General features: G+C 44.0%; 2 protein-coding genes across 5 annotated transcripts in view; one reads left to right on the top strand and one right to left on the bottom strand.

The window, feature by feature from the left end:
• The window catches only part of OXTR (oxytocin receptor), a 465983-nt gene that overhangs the window by 324780 nt on the left and 121085 nt on the right, over positions 1-20118 (top strand). The gene's annotated exons all lie outside the window — the stretch shown is intronic.
• GRM7 (glutamate metabotropic receptor 7) overlaps positions 1-20118 on the bottom strand; it is a 219935-nt gene that overhangs the window by 135074 nt on the left and 64743 nt on the right. For all 4 annotated transcript variants that reach the window (XM_052678347.1, XM_052678345.1, XM_052678346.1 and 1 more), the window contains exon 2: positions 9720-9936. In XM_052678347.1, the coding sequence (XP_052534307.1) occupies positions 9720-9936 (217 nt within the window). The remainder of the gene's footprint in view (positions 1-9719; positions 9937-20118) is intronic.

The following is a 20118-nucleotide window of genomic DNA, read 5'->3' as shown; positions in this document are numbered from 1 at the left end:
ACTGCATCTTACAGAGCGCTGGCATTACAGGGCATCTGAGTGTGAAGAACCTCAACGGGGGCCGTGCAGTCCGGAGCTTCTGTAGAGATTTTTTCAAAGATGTTTATTTCAAGGAACAGCTTTGTGTGTTACGTTCTTTGGCTGTGACTTTGCAATGCTGCTTCTCTGTCTTCCCTCCTGATGTTAATAAATAAAAGCTACTCGGTTACAGCAATCGGAGGTTTGAGATGAGTGCTGGCTGCTATGAACATTCACAGGAACACAAGAAATGGCAGTCAGGCATTCAGGCAATCACTGAGGGGGAATGGGAACTCAGTAGAAAGTGGGAACATCTACGATGAAATTCATCCTGGCTCCAGGGGAACAAGGCACTGTTATCACCCAGTTTGAGCTGGTTAAGTAAGACCAATTTTAATAAGCCAACATCCAAAGAAAGCACACCTCACCCCAAGCTCCAAATAAACACTCCCCAGCAATAAACCAGCAGGCTCAGCAGAGGGATGAGTTATTTATCAAAGTGAATGGTGTTACTCTCCGGGAGCATGACTCCTTCTGGGATTTAGTCTCTGATAAGACATGTCACCGGGCTGCTGCATTACAGCTCCAGAGCTCAGCTCTCAGGGCTGTCAATCTCCCACCACACACGAATGCTGAGGCCGCAGCGTGGAGACAACCGCTGAAGGCCAGATTGATTTCTGTGTGCACGGAGCAATTGCATCTCCAATCAATTTTAATGGAAGCCACGAATGCTCAGTGTTTTGGAGAAAATCAAGGCTCTCCAGTCCCTTCGTATAGATTCAGATGTCCAAATATAAGAATTCAACTGGGACTTGTTTTTGACGTTGAAACATGAAAAGAGCAATCGCAGGGAATAATAAAAGCGTGCTCTGCAAAAGGCACATGCCACAAAGCAAAAGCCCGTCTTACCCAGAGTCCACACATTACCCAGCAATGATACACCCGCCATATAACCTTAATTAGCTAATAAAAGTTTTTAGACAATCTGTCTAGACTTTCTTTCGCCTGGATATAAAAATGGCTCTAAAAGAAATATATAAACAGCAATGAAAAGTCAGCAAAAAGCTTTCAAATAAGCCTCCTGCTGTTCCACATCCTCATCCTGCACTCAACGCACAGTCGTATCAGCAAAAGCCTTCATTTTCAAAGCAGAAGAGCTGCTCTCTTTGGGATTCCCACACTACAAACACCCTGCCTGTCAGGGCAGCTGTTCGCCTGCAGGACTGCCCAACGAAGCCCCAACCAGCACATCTCAACACAGCTCCCCTCCGGGGAGGGAACCCAAGCATTAGAAATAACCATAACTCCAGCTAATGCCAAGCCTAAAGATCACATCGTCTTTAAATTGGCCTTTTTACCAGTGTAGCTGTGCCACTGGTGCACTGATCTAGGTAGAGGAGACACTGTTTTACAGTGAAGCTAGAATTTAAGCCACTGCAGAATAGCACTGTGCTGCCCAGAGCTGCACAGCACAGCCTCTGCTCTGCAGAGCAGCACCGAGACGCTGCAGAGGGAGAAGGGAGATCTGAGGAGAAACATCAGGCTACAGGAGGACAAAGTACAGACAAAAGATAAATCGGGAGCCAATTAGAGGGCTGATTAGACACATGGATTAGTGAAATTATGGGGAGACACTAAATGCATTCAGGGAATTAAATTATAACTTCTCTTCAACTAAAGCAGGCTGATAGCCACACGCAGACTTGTCCATCCAGATAAAACCTTCCATTGCTGGGCGGCCACCTGAAAGCATCGAGCTGCTGGCAGGGAACACCCACACCTGATGGACTGCACAGAGCAGCTCTGAGATGGCCCATCCCCACAGCCTGAGAACAGAATCCCAGAGGGTAATGGCCACAGGTGGCTCTGAGGAGCAGCACGGCAGCTGAGCTGCTCCATCAGCTCATCCAAACCCCACATCAGCCTAACCTCGCTCTCTCTGGAGCCCCCAGGAGCTGCAACAGCTTGTCCTGCAAGGGATTCCTGCTGAGCAGGCTGCAGAGACAGCACAGCATGCCTTATTTTCCAGCCAAATTCTGGATACAGAGTTCATCTGTGTCATATCTGTGCTCCTCCAGACAAACAGCAACATAGCAGAGCATTCCCATCTTCCGTTAGTATGGAGATAAGCTCACTTATGTGGAATAATACACAGTGTTAGCATAAAATCTGATTCAAACTTCAAGCAGCATCCACACATTTGAGCTGTCTCTGCATTACTCAAAGTTTACTCTGTTTCATCACCAATGACATACATACAAAATCTTTGTAAGGCTGCTAATGATGCGAGCAGCAAGTAGCCCAAAGTGCTTGAAACACTGTCTTACTAATCAACTTTCCTGCAAACATGTAAAGAAAAAAGGATGAACTGAAGTGATCACAATTGACGACATACCTGCCACAATTTAGCTAAGTGGGTTTATTTATCCTCTGCTTGATCTTTTTTTTTTTTCCTGCACCAGAGGATGGCAGAAGGAAGGTCTGCATGGCTCCAGGGCTGGGCCAGGCAAGCAATGGAGATCACAGCGATGCACAGAGCCATCCCCCAGAGAGCAAAGGGCTCGGGGTGCCTGTCAGCATCTGCAGTCCAAGGGGAGGGAAGGAAAGGGGAGGGCGCGTGATGGAAGACGCAGCTCAGCATTATTTATGTGCTGCTGCTCCCCCATGGCTATGAAAGCTGTTCCTTGCATTAGCAAGAAGTGAAAGGGACTGGCAAGTGTGAGAGGTGTAAGATGAGGCGATATTTTGTACTTCCTCTTGAGATGCCAAATTTCCATGACAGAAACAGCAGTAACTTGCTGTGTTTGATTCTATCTTATCCCTCAGATGCAGAACTGCACCTTGAGATGGTCCAAAACGATGTTCCAACACATTTATCCCACTCTATAAAATGGACACATCCCATGGGATGAGCTCAGCGTAATCATAACATTTCTATTTTCTGTAGGGAAAGTCGAAATGAGAGCAGGGGACGCCTCAGCAGGAGGTGTTTGTGAAATGCACGTTGTTCCTCCAGGAAAGCAGACAAAACACTTCACACTGAAGCTGCGTTGGGGTCACCCTGGGGTGCTGGGAGGTGGGCAGGAGGCGTGGGGAGGAACAAAGTGCTTGGAGGCTTCAGCAGCAGCCTGGCAGCACTGTCCTCAGGTAGAAAACATGAGCTTTGGACAGAAATTCTACCTCAGAACCAAACTCAGCTCTGCTTCTGAAATCATTAATTTCTCAGTGAAATAAATACCTTTTTCTAGCCCACGCTCTATGGCAAGGCTTCCTTATTCATGGATTTTTTCCCCGCTGTGATTCAATCTTTCCAACCGCAGCTACTTCTATCAATTTTCATTTCACAGCTCTTCATCTCTCCTTCCATAACAGTCACACCTGCCCTGTTGTCCACAGACTTCTCCCTTCCTCTTATTGTTCAATAAATCCCAACTCCTCTCTGCCCCTACTACCAGTCCTACCCAAAACATCAGCTTTTGAACTTCAGCAGGACTTTCCCCCCAAGCTTCTGGATATGCATTAACTGATTTATTCTCCCTTCCCCTAATGTTCCCATCACTGCTTCCCCCCTCCCCCCCCCCCCCCAGACTTCTCTTCTCCCCAGCAGATGGCTGCAGAACGAACACGAAGGCTCTCACTCCTCTGTTCCTGCTCTGTACTGCTACCTTTACCTAGAGGAACACTTTACCCATGAGATGTAGGAAACCTTTCAACAGGCAAATGAAAAAAAGCAGCTGGATGAGGGGTGAACAGCTTAAAAAATCTACATCAAACCAAATCCTTCACTTGGGTAATGTGGGACATGCACACTGCAAGGCGCAGGAGCATCCCCTGAGGCTAACTTGACTGGTAAAAATAAAGGCTCAACAGCACATCGCTCTGCTTTGGAATAACAAAGACTTAACCAATCATTTATTTTCAACTGATCCACAAGATACATTTCACATAACCATGAAAGCAGTGTTTTTTTTTAAATTTGGGGTAACATTTTTAAGGGATGCCGGCAGTTATTTCTTTAGTAACAAGACTTTGCTATTTCAATTTTACTCCGCTCCTTGAAAAGCAATCTCAGAACATTCAATAAATGCCATAAAAAGGCAGATATTATCATTAAAGTGACTTATGCCACAACTGTGACAACAGACTGTTACAGCTTTCCAATAACACTTGAATTCTTTGCAGCCTGGAAAGCAGCTGTGTGAGATCACTCAGGAGGACAGCAGAAAAGTTTCTGCGTGTATCAGCACGGAATGGGTCTCAAATTTCACATAAGCAGACCCTGAGGTAGTCATAGTGTCACATCTTTATCTCCTTGCTTCTCCCCGAACTCCACCGTATTGATTTCATGCGAGTCTATTTGAGCAGGAAGAATTACTCAGACCCCAACTCGTTTCAGCACAGAATAAAGCCACTATTTGGGCTGCAGGATTTCTGGGCACCTAAACCACGTGCTTCTAATTCCCACCCTGAGCAAGATCCTAAGGACTCCATACACTTATGCCATGCATTTACCTTCAAGCAACGACAAAATACAGGAGAATACACCCATGGCATTTATACCAACACATGGATTCTCTGTAAAATCTCATGCTTCTCTTTTGTAATCTCATGCTTTTATTTGGTGCCTGCATCCCCCATGGAGACACAGATGCTCCAAAAGGAGAACTCAGACCTTGTTGCCCTATCCCAGCTCCGCCACATCCAGAGGGATTCTCCCCATGAATCCAGACACCTGCTTGGGCTCTAACCAACACCCGTGGGAAGCCAGCAGCCAAGCAGAGCCTGAAGGACGTGGCTGCCTGCTGCTCTCACTGAGGTTGCCTCTAGCAGCAGAGCACGGCCACGGCGGCAGCTTGGCGCTGTGCTTTGGATGACGCTCCTTCCTTCCCACTGTCAGGACAATATTTAATCAACTGCAATCCAGTGCATCTTCTACTGGATCTTCACAGTATAAGAAGAACCCTTCTGTGAATTATATCTGCATTTCTGTTGGTGTGAAGGTATGGAACAAGTCTCGATTCATGGTTACACTGGCAGCCAAGGCGTGTTCACCAGCTTCTAGACCAAATGGAAATTTCTGTGTTTTGCACAAACCTGACAAGATTTCATTCAGGAGTGCTGAATATTCTAGAAATAATACTATTGTTGCTTTTGCATCTCTAAAAACAGCATCAGGAAGACCTTGGTAAAGGCACTGCTGCTGTCCCAGCATCAGAACAGAACAGAAGCAACGCTTGTAGTACAAAACCTACAACAGACTGCAGCACACAACACGAGTTAGTACAACTTCAGAGATTTCCCAACTGTCTGAACATGACAAAACAATTGTTACTTCAGAAACACGGGAAGGAAAGCAACAGTTTTCAAACTGCATAGAACCACAGAGTATTTGAGCCTGGAAGGGGTCTGAAGGACCACCTGGTTCCAATCCTTGCAGTGTGTGGGACACCCCCAGTAGAGCAGCTTGCCCAAAGCCCACGTTTCACATCAGTGTTTGTGGCAATGCACTTCTACTTACAGTACGCATCCTAAAAGCAGACAGCAGTGCTTCAGCGGATACAAAAAGGAGAGCTGTTTTATTAGTATCTAAATGCATGATAAAAGAAATCCTGAGTTTCTCCGTGGCAGTAGGAACCAGTGCTCTACTGGAGATGCTGGCAGAACAGTCTCCCTTCCCTCAGAATACTGTCAGTGTGCACAGCTCCCTCCCAGCAATGATTTAACTCTCTCATGTCCTCCAGTGATAATCTGCGCTAACGGCATTCCCAAAGACAGCACAGTTCTACTAAAAAAATATGGATTCAGGGCCATAATAGACAGCTGCACAGACCTACAGGAGCCCAGAGAAATGCTGTGTGAGACACTGAGGGTGGAATGTCAACTTCCATACATTTAATGCACAGATTTTAATGGCACTCCAAAAAATGACTCATCTGATGGAGCAACACTTTGCATCTGTCAGGCGTGAGGGCAACGCATCTCATACAGCCACATACACGTGTGCATATGCATGTTTTCTGCTAGCAAATATAAATCTGGAAAAACAAGATAAAAAGAAAGGCAAGGATAGGAAAGAAATACCGGCCAACATCACTGCTGGAAAAAACCCCATTACGAGGAAGAGGGTTCAGACCAGCATGGTCCCCCTCTCTGCCCAGGCAATAGATGGCTGTGGATGGTTCTTCCCCTCCTGAGCCAGCCCGGCTGCCCTGCTGTGCAGGCTGTCCCAGCCTTATGTAAGGGCTGCTGCACGGCATCGAGGATCAGGGAAAGAGAGGAATTAATGAATATTACAAAAAATTCTTCAGCAAAAAATAAAGAATAAAAAGGAAAAGAAGATGAAGAGACTGTTGCAAATGCTGCGCTTCCTATGCGAGAGCGGATTAAAGTTTATTCCACCTTTTTTTTTTCTGTCAAGGTGGTGACGGCCTTTTAAGAGACATGGCACCACAACTGAAAGTTGTTGGGAAAAGCTTCAGTATACATAATAATCACATCAGCCCTCCGATACGAGGGCTTTAATCTCTTTTTTTGCATCTTTGGAACACAAAGCAAAATGATGTGCTGCTCCAGAATCTGCCTTTTCCATCCCTTCCAAGTGGCTGAGAACAACATCTGGATGAACTCTGGCTTGCAGACTGCCCATGGCTGCTGGCAGCCCTCTCTATGGGATACAACAGCTCTGCTCTGTGCATAGCCCCAGCCAAGCCCAAGAGCTGCCCCAGCTATGGGCAATGGGCACAGCATGGGCACAGAGCTGAGGGAAGCAGAAGGGAGGAGCTGGACCTGGGTGCCTGGTTAAAACACACTGCTGCACAGCAAAGCTGCCAGGGCACTGATCTGCAAACAGGCAACTACAGAGAATCACAGAATGGCCCAAGGTTAGAAGGGACCTCAAGGATCATCAATCTCCAATCCTCTTACCACAGGCAGGGCTAGCAACCTCCGCAAGGAGGTTGGGGAGAGGAATTCAGGGAGAGGAAAAGATGGATAAATGCATGCTGGATCTTTCATTTATCTGTTAGGAGGCAGTCAAGTGGTTTTTTGCTAACGACTTCAATATATATATATCTTACAGATAGCAATTAACCTTCTGGTACAGATTAATCTTTTAAAAAATCAAAGATGAATTAATCTTTGAAATTTGAGTATTCAGTAGTTTCATTAATAATCTGAAATTGTCCTTTAGATTTTCCGTAATTAGAGCATTCTCTAATTTATTAATCCCACAGACTGCAGAGCATGTTTCAAATCCTCATCCCCTGCCACAATGACATATTCAAACTCGCTTGAAGCACTCATAATAAAAGTCACTTTGTGAAGAATTATTAACTCAAAGGATCAAGCAAAGTCGTTATACACCAGAGCACATTTAAACACTGAGCATGGATAATGCTTTCTACTCATCCTTGCCATTCCTAAGATCTTGGCTGAATCCGAAACCAGTCTGGACGGAAAGCTGAATTTAGGATAATTAGCTTGCTGTGGATTCCAAAGACAGGAAGCGTGCTGGTACCTATGGACTAAACCCTTCTGTGCCAAACCACGCTGATTATGAGACACGAGGCAGCTGCCTGCAGGTGACAACAGCTGCCAGCAGCCCACACATCTCAGGCTTTGGCACGAGCTGCACAGCCCCTGGGCATTGCCCACAGACACCAGCAGCAGAGCTCCATGGCAGCAGGGGGGCAGCATGGGGGGCTTTATGGTCCTTTCCAACCAACCAGGCCGTAGTTCTGTGATTCCACATTCCACGAGGCAGGACGTCCTGGTACATTTCTGGGCTCTAGAAGAGCAGGAGCGTGCTGACAGGGACTCTCAGAACCTCACCCAGTCTTTATCTGCACGGCACAGAGCTGTGGTAGGCAAAGCCTACATCACCCTGCACACAAAGCTGCTTTATGCAGGGTGTTCTTGTGGGTTTATGCTTTATTCTTTAAGAACGTTGACTTACAAGTTGACTGCATTAGCAGCTCCAGTCATTAAGTTAATTCTGCCAAAGTCTATGAAGTGATAGAGTATTATTCAGCTAGAGTTTGTCCTTGACGTAGAGAACGCATTTCTTGTAAGATTTTGCAACAGTGGATATTTGCAAATAAAGTAAATTTTAAATTATAACGAACGCTGGTGTTTATCACTTCCTATGGTATTAAATCCCAAACCATTTTCTTTAATACTGCATAAATACACATTCAAATGAACAGATAAATTCATGCAAATACAGCCTCACTACATGATACCAACAGAACACAACAGCTCTGACATCCCTCCAAAGCTCCTTCCCCCACCCCCTGCAGCCCTGGCACTGGCTGCAGGACCCAGCACACGCAATGGGTGCTACAGGGCATCACTGTCCTGTCCAGTCCCCTCACTCCATACTGACAGCCCCTTCCCCACCTGCCCAGTGAATCCTGTCATTCAAGACTGAATTCTGGCTCAGTATTATCAGCTTTTTGCAACGGGATGGCAGGGCAGCTGCAGGATGGGACACCTGCCACTTCCTGCAGGCAGCGCAACAGGGCTTGTTCTTATAGAGTGAGGACACATTGCTGATCCTCCCTGTCACACCAGGATACATCAGTGCCCATTCCTGGAGCTGGCTCTTATGCAGCTCACAGCTGATGACATCTTCTGCCTCTTTCTCCTTCCTAGCACGGAGATCTGCTTCAAATGTTTCAGTTTACAAATGTTAATGATCCAGCATCGCATATCAGCTTGCTGTGGATGTACAGTTTGATCCCCAGCAATACCATCCCAAGCCCTCCTATGTTTTGTCATCTCTGGGGAAATTCAAAGCTATTTCACCTGAAGAGCAAGTTACCGAGACAAGGGTGTGAGCACACAGACACAGCAGCCACCCCTCCAGGGCAGGTCTGCCCTGCATTCTGAACCACAACCAGAAAGCCAACTGCAAAAATAGGTTTCTCGTCAACAAAATTGTGATGGCTCAAGCCTATACCACAAGCCTGAGCAGGCATAGCATAAGGCACAGCATCTCCTTGTCCTCTTGGAATATCTCCCACTCACAAGACATGTTCTCCAGCACACTGAAAAAAGCTTTATCCTTTAAGAAAGAAAAAAAAAAAAAAAAAAAAAAAAAAGAGAAAAGAAGCACTCAGGCAACAAGAAAAGCGTTTTGCATCCCACTAGAGGCATGGTGTGCCTCACACCATGCTGCAGGGCTTTATGCCTCCTTACCCCAGGACAGCAATCCTGAGCCTTTCAGGTAAGATGTATGAGTTTTCTCAAAAGAACTGGTCAAGAGGAATGCTACAGAAAAGCAATACACTGGCAGCAATCTGAGACGTGCACAGCAGCAGCACGACACGAGTCAATGTGTAGCAACAAGCAGCCTTCAAACAATTTCTAGCTGTGGAGAGATAAAAGCTCAGCATTTTCAAATCTGTCTTCTACCCATGTCAACATAATATAACACTGTCCAGCAGAATACCAGAAGCTTGATAAGACTCAGGGCTTTCTATTTTCTCCAGAAACGATTGAAAAACACTAACATTTCAAATTCTCTGAAACTCTATAAGCAATTTAGGAAAGAGAGCACCCAGGAGCCGTTACAGAGGCATTGCAAAGAACTGGAGCAACTTTAGAATCAAATACATGTTCCAGAAAAACATAACATTTAGTACAAAATAACATCCATCACTTCTACAGCGTTTTCGGGAGGGAGGACGGGTGTTGCCTACCTGCCTCTCTGGAAATTTGCATGAAGGACTCGACTCCTTTTTCTCCATAATTCCCTTCAGATGCCAAAGTGGATACATAATTCCATCCCAAAGCTTTCACAATGTCCACCATTGCTTGCGCTTGGAAGGAATCTGGAGGAACCACACGTGAGAAGAAATCATAGCGCCTGTCATCACTCAACTCTGGTGCAGTTGAGGCATAACTGATTTGTGGGATCTGTAGAGAAAAATAATTTCTGATAAATATACACGTTCACATATGCATTGCACTTGTCACAGCAGTTAGCTAAAGCATCTAGCTTCTGCTGAGCCTAAGTTCATCTTCCTTGCACCCATCTACGTTTCTCTGCCACGTACCATTGCAATGCACAAATCAGAACACCAATCTTTCCATTGAAATCGAGCGGAAAGTTGTAAAACTAGACAAAGTTAGTAAATTAGAACAAAGGCATACATGTTCACAATTACATTTCCTCCTTTCACACAACTCACTGCAACCCACACCAACCACTCCTCACTGTTGCCTTTCATTGGCGTTCTGCTGAGCACCACTGGGTCACTTTGGATGCTGAATTCAGCAGAACTGAAATCCAGACCTGTTGTGGCTGGAAGCCAGAAGGAGCCTTCCTCTGTTTGTGGGAAGACGGTGGGTTACTTTGTATAACAGACTGGGATATTGTTTAGGGTTATTTTCTCCCTGATAACAAAGGCTGTGGAGCAGTTACCAAGCTGACAGTACATTAATCCCCAAACACATTATGCAACTGTTTGAGTAACAGTCTGGGACTTCTCCTTAATTTAAGGAGCCTTCCATAATTCTCACTCAAGATGCCAAAGAAGGGGGAAAAAAAGACTTGAGATATAAATAAACATGATCATATATAATGATTTTAGATCGTTAGGCTGTGGCAAGGTCAGTATTTCATGCCTCAGCCCAAGTATCTCCTGCATACTCCCTCCACTCAGCATTTCTGTGGGTATTCATTAGTCCTCCTGCCTTCTCAGCAGAGGCAGTGTTACAGCGTGGGTTCAGTGCCTTCCCTGCCCACAGAGGTCAGGGCAGGCAGCGCCAGCACAGCAGTCCGAAGGGACGCAGGCTGCATGCCGCAGCCAGAGCAGGGCTGCAAAGCAGAGCTGCTGCTGCAGACGTAGCAGGCAAAGAGAAGTCATGCAAACAACCTGCAATTATGAACGACGCAGGCACTTGTTGACACACGTTCCAGACACAGAACGTTAAAGAAGTTAAAATTGAGGCTGGCAGCAAAGAAGTGTGATTTCTTTGCTCACTGCTTTGCCTATGGGCCAGCAAAGCTTGGGGACCACTCTCAACACACAAATAAATCAATGGTGTTGATTTACTGTGGTTCTTGATTTCTCATCTAGCTCAGGGTTGCACAGAGAACACTGAGCACCTCCGCAATAATTCACGTTCCTAATTTGCTGGTGTCTGCGTTCACCACGATAGCGATTTTGGGATTGCTCTCTTCTCCTTTGTACAATGCAGCCCACGGAGCTGCTCAGCTGCTGATCAGCTTAATTCATCACCCCACTGGATAGCGTTATATTAAGTGCAACAGTTACCATGCTGACTTCACGGGTGCTGCTAATTGCATGAGCACCCAGAGCTGTGCTGCCTTAGCCCAGTGCAGCACCATTAATTATAAATAAAAGGACAGAAGAACTATGATTTTTTAATCTGTGGCAAGTGCTTGTATTCCAACTTGTAAACAGCTACTTTTTCAACTTGAAATCAACAGGATCACATTCTGCACTACTGCAGAAAGAGAAACTCTGACAGAATTTGCTCCAGCGCTTATATTACTTAGGAGACCTTTTGGGTTGTTTTTTTTTTTAAAGTTTTTTTCCTCTGCCCATAAAATATTAAGCACTTTTGGCTGTTTAAATCACTTCAGTATTCAGAGCATATATTAGTTTCTCTACCAGCACCTCTTACAGGACATCTGAAAGCAATATGAAGTCATGCAGTCAGAGCAAAATTTTGGTAATGTTTTGTGTGGGTTCAACAAGAAATCATTAAATAGAGCATTTCTACACACTTATTTTAATTAACCAAACAGATATTTGGTCACATCTAAAGGATTTAATTTTCCCTTCCTCCACTGCAGCAGCTGGGACCAGCAGCCAGCAGGGCAGGAACTTGCCCAGGGCTCCACAATGGATGCAAAGGTGCCAGCAGAGGGGAGCAGGTCCTGGGCAGACAGGATTCTAAGGAGGCAACCTTCACGTTTTCAGCAGGATTGTGACAAACATCACAGCCCACAGCTTCTCATATGGCTTCCCTGGCCGATGTTCTGATTACAGTAATACTGAATGATTAATGCTGGGACCATTGCATTAGTCAGTGATTAATTAATTTTAATTTATTTTTAACATTGAGCATTTTTCTTCATTTATCTCATTTTCTTCTGCTAATGAAGAAGTTCTCCCTGAATCCCTGCACCACTCTTGATTGGGCTGCTGGAAAAGCAGGGTCCACATGAAACATTTTCATTAGGCCTAGAACTGTGTGTTTCTGAGTAAAACACAACTCAGAAAATATAAACTTGTAGAGTTTTGAAGGGTTTGCACAGTGGTAAAACCTGAGTTATCCACCTTCCTCCCCATATACTCCCACTCTGGACACATCAAAACTGATCTGCCCATGCAGTAGCTCCCTTCTCCCCAATATCTTACTGAAGGATGAATGAAATGGCCCACCTGAGCCTCCTCAGCAAAGGACAGTCACTAGAAAACTTGAGAAAGGCAATTTTCCTAAGGATCATGTGCAAATTAAGATAATGCATGAGTATACCTGTTGAGATATTAATGAGCTCCCACCAGGGTAACATCAAGTTCACAGCTGGCTGCAACCTTACTTTCAACTTCCCATCAGGTTCCACTGATATGAGCTCCTGACCATGGAAATAATACATATATACATATACATATATACATATATATATATATATATATATATATATATATCCCACTTTGATAAAGCCTCTTGACTGTCTCTTATTTGGCAGAGCAGCATCAGTCTGCACAAAGTGCAAAATCCTGCCAGCAACTTCACTTTGCACAAGTAAGATGCCTGAAGACTTTGCCCTCCTCTGCTGAGCACTTTGGTGTGAGCTGATGGATGACTAACAGTCTTGAATCTGTTTAGGTCTTGGGTTTTATTCACGTAGAAATCTCTCATGTCAGGATTTAATCATCAGTACTTCTCTTCGTTCATCATTTACACTGCACAACAAACAGCTTCAGCATCCTGTGAACTGCACATAATTGTTTTTATTGCCTTGAAATAAAACTACTTTAAGTTTCTGACTGGCCATTTTCTCTGGGCAAAACTCATCTACAATTTTCACATTTCACTTTGTTCCCAACAGGAAGAACATTTTACTAGAGGTATAAAATGAGACTCAATGACATCCCAGTGCTTGCATGGACAGCTGGAGGGAGATTTCCCATTGAACGCCTCCAGGATGGGGTGGGATGTGAAGCCTGTTTGCCCACAGCCAACACCAGCAGGGCATCCCCAGCCCTGCAGCATGGCTGGACAGTAACACACGTACAACAAAAACCATTCCATAATCCAAGCTCAGCACAGGTTGTCCTGAGCTGCCAATCTAGCACCATGTGTCCTGTTCTGGGGTGTCTTCCTGAAACGTGTGTAAGTGGACAAATATCCTGCAATTCTTCCTGTAGGGCTGGTAAAAGACTGGGTAGTAATATTCCCAACAGCCTTAGATAATGATGAGAGCAAATCCTACTAAAGCCCTTTGATAATCCCTCTCTATTATGTTTTATTATGAAATTTCACAAGTAGTGCATATCAAGCTGATTTTCACATTCAAGAATCAAATGTTGACGATTAGACAACGAGGCAAAACAATTTGCAAAAAAGCTTTCGTGTAAATCAGTTGTCAGAACAATAAGGAACATTTCTTGGCAGCTCTGCCATGGTGTAAATGGTGCAAACAATTGGCAAACCTGCTGCTGCATGCACAAGTTACACCAAGGAGCAAAGTCCTTTGTGCCATAACAGAAGCAGCACATCTAAAGCAGGGCATTTGTATATCAGAAAACGTTCAGAAACATGAATCTATTCACAGCTCACCTCAGTTTCTCTCATTCTGCTCACCAATTACTAAAGCCATTGGTGTTCAAACAGGGTCCTGTTTGCTCACATCCCACCTCCCTTACTTTATCCACAGTGAATTCCCAATGATGTATTAGAGATCAACACAATCAGCTACACGGGAATTGGATGGATGTTTCATAAGGTACAGAAATACAAACATAAACAACATCAGATACAAATGAGAAGCTGAGCCTGGAGGAGAAGTGCATCGAATAAAACAGAAATATCTTTAAGAGCACAAAAAGAAACACCAAGAAAAGCAACACAATAAATGATTCATGCACACGAATTCAGCCTGTATCCAAGTTGGCCCCTTCTGCCAAAGCCCAGCACTCTGTGTGAGCTCCACCTCCCCCACAGCGAGTGGGTCTTCTCTGAACCTATTTCACAGACTAACAGGACAATTAACACAGCGATCTAATTCCATTTTTCAAAGTGTTTTAAAGAGAGATTTTCGAAAGTGCTCAGCTCCTGCAATAGAGGAGCTCTGTCAGACCTTCCAACCCTCGCTCAAGCTCTTTTTCCTTTGGGGAGTTTCCAAAATTCCTTATTTATAGAGAACTATTGGTGTTCTTGACACATCATCAGTGAAAACCCAGACAAGGTCACTGTGGTGTGGACCTCTCAGCATCAGATAATTCATGAGTGACACAGCAGCAGGAGGACGAAGCAGTGCCAGGAAGGGTAATGGACCAACAGGACGCAGGGAACGACCGGGAGGAGATATCCATAACTTCACTCCAAGGAACTGTCTCACTGTACAGCACATATTTCAGTTCCACTACGCAACGAATAAACTTCAGAAGCGTGGTGCAGATTGTGGGGTGGAAGAGAGAAGAGCAGCTTTTGGGAAGGACTGATGCTGAGCAGGGCAGTGCCAGAGCTCAGCAGGGCCCTAATGGGCAGTGAGGCACTTCCACCTGCAGCTCCTTCATTGCCAGCACTGCACTGGGGGAAACCCATTACCAAAGGAAGCATCTCCAATGCCACTTGGGATTTCTTAAATATACAACATAAGGACCACTCATTTTCTTATTGAATATATATATTTTTTAGTTTGCTTGCTTGGTTAATTGGGATTATTTTTTTTTAAATTTAATCCAGACCTGAAAAGAGCATATGAAAAAGACCCTTCGCAGGCACATAAATCAACCTTCATCCCTAGTACAACTTTCATGACAATCAAGTAGAAAGACAACTTAAATGACTTTGGCAAGTCAGGAGTATTTTCCATGTATCTACAGGGCATTTTCTGTTTCCTTTTCTAGAGCAGGTAAGTAATCCTATGAATTATTCCAGCAAAAATAATTGTAGCAATTAAGGAAACAATAATTATGGCAATTAGTACTGTCCACATAGCTCATGGGAGCATTTTATCAACTCAGAAAGCAGAAACAAAAAAACATAAGTGCACAATAACACGAGAGGTTCCACAAAATGGAAATACCCTCCATTGGTTCTGCCTCGGTCTATGTCTATTTGGGGCAACCAGGAGCTTGTGGCACAGCTTGGGCTTCTGTAGCTGCAAAAGGAGGTGATCTCTTAGCTTTTAAATGCTAAAAGAACATTGAGTAGATGACTTGAAGCCAAGATCTACTGAAGTAAGAACCTCATCTCTTTCTGAGGCTGTACATCCTACTGTCCTTCTCAAAAAGGAGAACAGACACCTGTCTCAACAAGCTTACCTATTCTGCTCTAAGAATTTTCCATTTATACTTCCACTGTTGATACTTCCAGTCGTCTAATCTGTGCATTATGGTGCAGAGGCACACAGACAGCTTACTGTCCTACTAAACGTATTCCAGGTGGCTAAGATCTGCAAATTCTTGTACTGTGAATCAATTTATAATGAACCTACAGGCTCATTACTTTTCCTACATAGTTATAAATGAAGTTTAAAAAAAAAAACTCAACTCTTCCATGACATTGCACTCCTTGCAGAGCAAGACTTTCCCATTTAATGTGACTGCAGTCACTTTAACCTGTTCCTATCCAGGCAGCTTCAGCACTGTCAGAAAACTGTAAAAACATTAAAAAAAACAAAAAACACAACTGCTATTCATTTTAGAAAAAAAAAGTAAAGAAAGCATATTAGATTTTTTTTTTTTAATGCAGTATACAGTAGGAGGAGGTGCAAGAACAAAGTAGAAAGTAATATCTATGGGGCTGCAATTCCAGGCTTTTGTCCCTAATCCAAGCCTGCCTGCATTACCCCTACCTGCAGTAAGGACCCACCAAAGACCTGCTCAAGAACCTCCTGCAAACAGAACTACCAAATGAATGAAGCAGCAATGTGGGAATAACCTGCTCTGCTGAATGCTTGGAGATTTACGGTTCCAGTGAGTAACTTTTCTTGCATTTCAAAATCTAATAACATTTTTTTCAAGGGCAAAGACCATTCTTTATAGCCAAGCCCCACTGAGCAGGGTCTGTGACCCATTTCAGAAAGTTTCTGGTGCCTACAAACCATTAATTCAAGCCTTCAGACCTTTTTCTGGCCAAAGCTCCCCCTGCTTTCAGCTGCTGCAGAAGCTGAATGCCTCTGAGGAAGGCAGAATAGGGTTTCAACAGCACTGCCAATATTGCACATTATTTCAGAAACAGGTGAGGCCCAACTGGAATTAAACTGTTCTTTCACTCTCTTCCCCTGTGGAAAACTCTACATTAAAAATCTCAGTCTATCGTGCAGCTTGGACACAAAAGCTTCATACATATTTAAGGCTGCTCTTTTAGGAGGCAAAAATATACTCCCACATTTATCAAAAGACATGTCATATCCCTTACCATTCCAGTGGGATCAGCTGTTCTGTGACAGCACAGCAGCAACAGCATGAAAAAGGCATTCCCTTGGTTGGCAGATATTATCTGTGTTCGCAACGCCAACCGCTATGGCACGAGCAGTTAATTCCTCCTGCATATTGCCATACTCCAAAAATTTTTTCCCCAATGCATCTTTGGAACATTCATTTTCAAAAGAAGAAAAAAAAAAAAAAGCACAACCTGAAATCAGTTTTTCAATTTACAGTGAAATGGAGGAAGATAACTCAATGCACAGCTGCTTGATCTGCACGTAGAAAGTTTTCTCTCTAGGCATAAAGTTGTGTTTATGTAGTTGGGAAGAATATGGCTTCTCAGTGATCACTTCTTAGAAGCAAGACCAATTTTTACTTATATTCCCTACCTTTCAGTGCCTGTTGTTCCATCTACATCTTAACCTTTAAAAAAAATTAAAGTTACTTTAAATACGATGTGCCTATTTCCCCAGGATTCTCCTTGCAGGTGGGACTCCCTGCTGGGCAGTGGGTCCCCTCCCTCAGTGCCACAGCTCACCCAGCTCCCATGCAAACACATCCCACAGCAGGGAGCCTCCTACAGCCCCCACGAGGGAACAACATTACTCATCTCCCACATCAGATGTGCTATGGATAGTAACAACAAAAGGACACGTAACGTTACAAAACTTCAGCACTTCGTGTTTTTAAGTGAACATTTAAGTTGTTAAGAATTGTAGCTGGCTTGCTCATAAACTCGCAAAGCAACAACACTGTAATGATTTGCAGATCTGGAGGATGAGATACGACCAGCACAGCACATTTATATCTACTAGTGCATATTCATTGACTTTACAATATTAACTAGAATATTCCTCCTAGGATACATCAGTTAGAGTATCAGCAGTGATTGCCCATCCATTGCAATGCAAGAATGCACAGCTCCTCATATTTTAACTCTGGTGCTGATAGAATGTAAGCTTGAGAGTAGTATTAAAATAATAGATGACACTCTGCTAGAGGTAATTCGAAATCTTAACAAAGCATCAAAGCTTCTTGTCTATTATGAACTAATACTTCAAGTCAAATTTTAGCTGAACACACAGAAGGTGATAGGAGCACAGGGACCCTCTAACCCCTCTAATAGCCACATTTTGTAATCATATGGTACCACACAGCAGCTTCTGCACTGACAGACTTATCAACCTCGTGTTGTGATTCAGATGCAGGCTACAAAATAAATCTATGGATATTCTGTCACACTTTCTTCCCGTGACACTCTGTGTCACCTGAGATGTAATTACAACGATCCTATAGAAAGAGAAGAAAAAACCTTAAGAGGTGCATTCTGCACTGAGCCTGTGCCAAGACTGAATGCACTTCTTGGCTGTTTGCTTCTATCACAGCTTAAGGTCTCTGGCAGATAAAACGGGCAGTGACGTATCACAGGGACCAAACTGAGGTCTGCCCATTAAATACTGCACATCACAAGCCAGCTCATATCAAAAATAAATCCAGACTGCTAAGATTAATGTTTGTCTTAACACAGGGTGTCTCAGGGGGGCAGAGGTGGGGTCCAGCACTGAGTGTGCTTACAGTGAGGCTTCCCACGTCCCTCAGTCCCACAGAGGAAGAGGGAAGGCACATTCTGAGCACACATTTCAATACATCCTTGACTCAGAAGTAATCCCTCAAGTTTTGAAGCCCGCTTACTACGGCCTGAAGGTCTGCACCCAACAAAGCACCCTGAGGACAGCTTCCACCACTCAGAGAAGTGCTGAGCAGAGCACCGGGGGCTGAACGCCATATACATGGCAGCACCAGGTGGATTGCTTTTTGCCTTTTGTACCCTACACCATTCCCTTACCTCACATTCAGGAAATGAGACAAGTCAGACGCTGAACAGATCGAGATGCTAATGCATATGAGAATGTTTATGTATACAAATACCTACAAAAGTATGGATATGCTCACAGTGATCAGAACTCACACATCCCAATATAGATTCAGAAATGCTAATTATTGTTTTGAAAATAAAGCAGAACCAGAAGACAAACACGGCAAACATGCTGTTATGTTTTATTTATGTGTACACACTGCTCCAGTCTCCTAAACACATAATTGAACCTTACATTGTCTATGCATATTTCACAAGTTTTTTTTTAATCAGCAAGTATTAATCTCATTGATTTTGAAAGTATCCCCACAAAGACAATCAAGATCCATCTCAGCAGATAGGCTGATATGCAGAAAAGCCTGATAAGATGACAACTTCCTGCAAGTAATACACAGATGCACCCAAAGCCAACACAGAGGAAACAAATTGCAGTGGGGCACAACATCCATTAGAGCTCAGTTACTGGGCTTAGTAAAAGCTGTCAAGTTCAGGTCTGAGCACCTCTCCAACTGCATTTCTAGCAGAGCTTCCATATCTGTTATGCAAAATAAGGCTGTTTGTTTGCAATTTTGAAGTAAAGATGAACTTCCAGCAAGCAGCTGAATATCCTAATGAGCAAAACTGAACTCCTGTGAATGGCTTTCACTGATCAAATGTTACAAACCTAAGAATGGAACCACAGAGACAACTCTAAGTGCGACCCACCGCTGGGATGGTGCAGCTCCACAGCCCAGCTGCAATCCCCACCATTCCCAGTGTGGATGAGCAGCACTGCAGGACAGCAGGAGGAGCCACTGCAGCTGAGCTCCTCTGTGTGTCTGAAACTCACTGATACGTCCCCAGCATCTCTACCCAGCACAGCATTAAACATGATGTTGGACTTGGGAAGCTGCTGATAAGGGATGAAACACTGATAACATCAGTGATCTTTGGCTAATGGCCGCAGATGGAATACACAGAGCAGATTATCCTGTGCATGCATATAGAGCATCCGTTCTCACTCCTGCCATAAACTGATGCTCACAACTAGAGACAAGCTACGGTCTAAATGGATAATAAGATAAAATCTAACCTGTTGGTTCCTTCTTTTTTCTCCCCCTTTTTATTTTCCCAGTGACAATTGCTTTATTTTCCATGACAAAACACAGAAGAGAATTTCTCTGAACAAGTGTGCTGAGTTCCAGTGGTATCCAGCACTTAGAGCACAGAGCTGTTTGCTACAGCAAAATACTTCCGTGCATGGGGAAGAAGACAATGAAGTACTGCACAGCCTTCCTGAATCTCATTAATAGGAAATTCCTACAAACACACCATTTAAGCAGATGTATGATACGAGTGCATTCTCAATTTCAAATATCTGGAGTGAAGTCTCCATTTCAGAAGAGCACTTAGAAGCCTTTTATTCACTTGTGTTCATTACTGCTGTAGCAGTAGCCTAGTATATTTGAGTTTGTGTAATAAAATCCTTACAAGTTATTTGTACCTCTCTATTGGAAGTTACCTTCTGCTGCAGCAGTGACAACCCTACAGGAGAACTCCTGCTGTTAAACTTCCATAAGAGAAATTTAACATAAGGGCTTTACTATG

This window comes from Tympanuchus pallidicinctus, unplaced genomic scaffold (genome assembly GCF_026119805.1).
Source record: "Tympanuchus pallidicinctus isolate F22 unplaced genomic scaffold, pur_lepc_1.0 scaffold17, whole genome shotgun sequence".
NCBI lineage: Eukaryota > Metazoa > Chordata > Aves > Galliformes > Phasianidae > Tympanuchus > Tympanuchus pallidicinctus.
The sequence above is the reverse complement of the archived record's forward strand: the minus strand, read 5'-3'. Positions and strand labels throughout refer to the sequence as shown.